The sequence below is a fragment of the Geospiza fortis genome, unplaced genomic scaffold (assembly GCF_000277835.1).
Source record: "Geospiza fortis unplaced genomic scaffold, GeoFor_1.0 scaffold1571, whole genome shotgun sequence".
Classification (NCBI taxonomy): Eukaryota; Metazoa; Chordata; class Aves; order Passeriformes; family Thraupidae; genus Geospiza; species Geospiza fortis.
Window position 1 is genome coordinate 255 of NW_005054791.1, and position 1,099 is coordinate 1,353.

The 1,099-nt window shown below is 48.3% G+C and overlaps 1 protein-coding gene across 1 annotated transcript in view; it reads right to left on the minus strand.

Moving 5' to 3' along the window:
* Positions 1-531: 531 nt before the first annotated feature.
* Positions 532-1,099, minus strand: part of LOC115949133 (cohesin subunit SA-3-like) — a gene marked incomplete at its 3' end in the record, with an annotated part of 10,096 nt that continues 9,528 nt past the window's right edge. The window contains exons 11-12 of the mRNA XM_031065471.1: positions 1,067-1,095; positions 532-639 (exon numbers count right to left, since the gene is read on the minus strand). Of these exons, the coding sequence (XP_030921331.1) occupies positions 532-639; positions 1,067-1,095 (137 nt within the window). The remainder of the gene's footprint in view (positions 640-1,066; positions 1,096-1,099) is intronic.

The following is a 1,099-nucleotide window of genomic DNA, read 5'->3' on the forward strand; positions in this document are numbered from 1 at the left end:
TTCTCAGGATTTTGGGATTGAAATTCTCACATTTTTGGGGTTGGAATTTTCAGAGTTTGGGGTTGGAATTTTCAGGGTTTTGGGATCAGAATTCCTGGAGTTTTGGGGTCAGGATTCCCAAGGTTTTTCGAGTTTGGAATTCTGAGGATTTAGGGCTGGAATTCTGAGAGTTTGGGATCAGAAATTTCAGGGTTTTGGGATCAGAATTCCTGGGTTCTGAGGTTGGAATTTTCAGGTTTTGGGGCTGGAGTGCTGAGCATTTTGGAGCTGGAATTCCCGAGTTTTAGGGGTTTGGAATTCCCAGATTTTGGGGCAGGAATTCCCAGATTTTGGTTGGAATTTTGGGATTTTGGTTGGAATTTTGGGATTTTCACCTCTGGTACAGGAACCTCCCTGCAGCTGAGGCCAGAATTCCCAGATTTTGGTTGGGAATTCCCAGATTTTGAGCAGAAATTCCCAGATTTTGGGGCAGGAATTCCCAGATTTTGGTTGGAATTTTGGGATTTCGGTTGGGAATTTTGGGATTTTCACCTCTGGTACAGGAACCTGCCCGCGGCCGAGGCCAGGGCGCGGCTGGACACGAACACCACGGGGAAGATGCTCTGGCAATCCTCGGGGCTCAGCGCCTCCTCCAGGTTCCTGGGAATTGTCCCGCAAATTCCAGAAATCCCAGAAATCCCAGAAATTCCAGAAATCCCGGGTCCCCAATTCCCCTTCCCCAGCCCAAAATTCCCCCAAAAATTCGAGATTCTGGGGCCTCCTGGACCCCAAATTCCAGATTTCCCCCCCTAAATCCCCAAATTTCCCCCCCAAAATTCCCAAATCCCGAATTCCCAAATTCCCCCCCCCAATTTCCCATCCCAAATCCCCAATTTTCCACCCTAAATTCCCAAACTCCCGAATTTCCCAAATCCCCAATGTATTTCCCAAATCCCGAATCCCTGACCCCAAATTCCCAAATTTTTCCCCAAATTCCCCCTAAAATCCCAATTTCCAACCCCAAATCCCCAAAATTCCCGAATTCTCAATTTCCCCCCCAAATTTCCCGAATTCCCGTTTTTCTCACCTGTCCATGTCCGTGAGCAGCCGCAGAACCTCC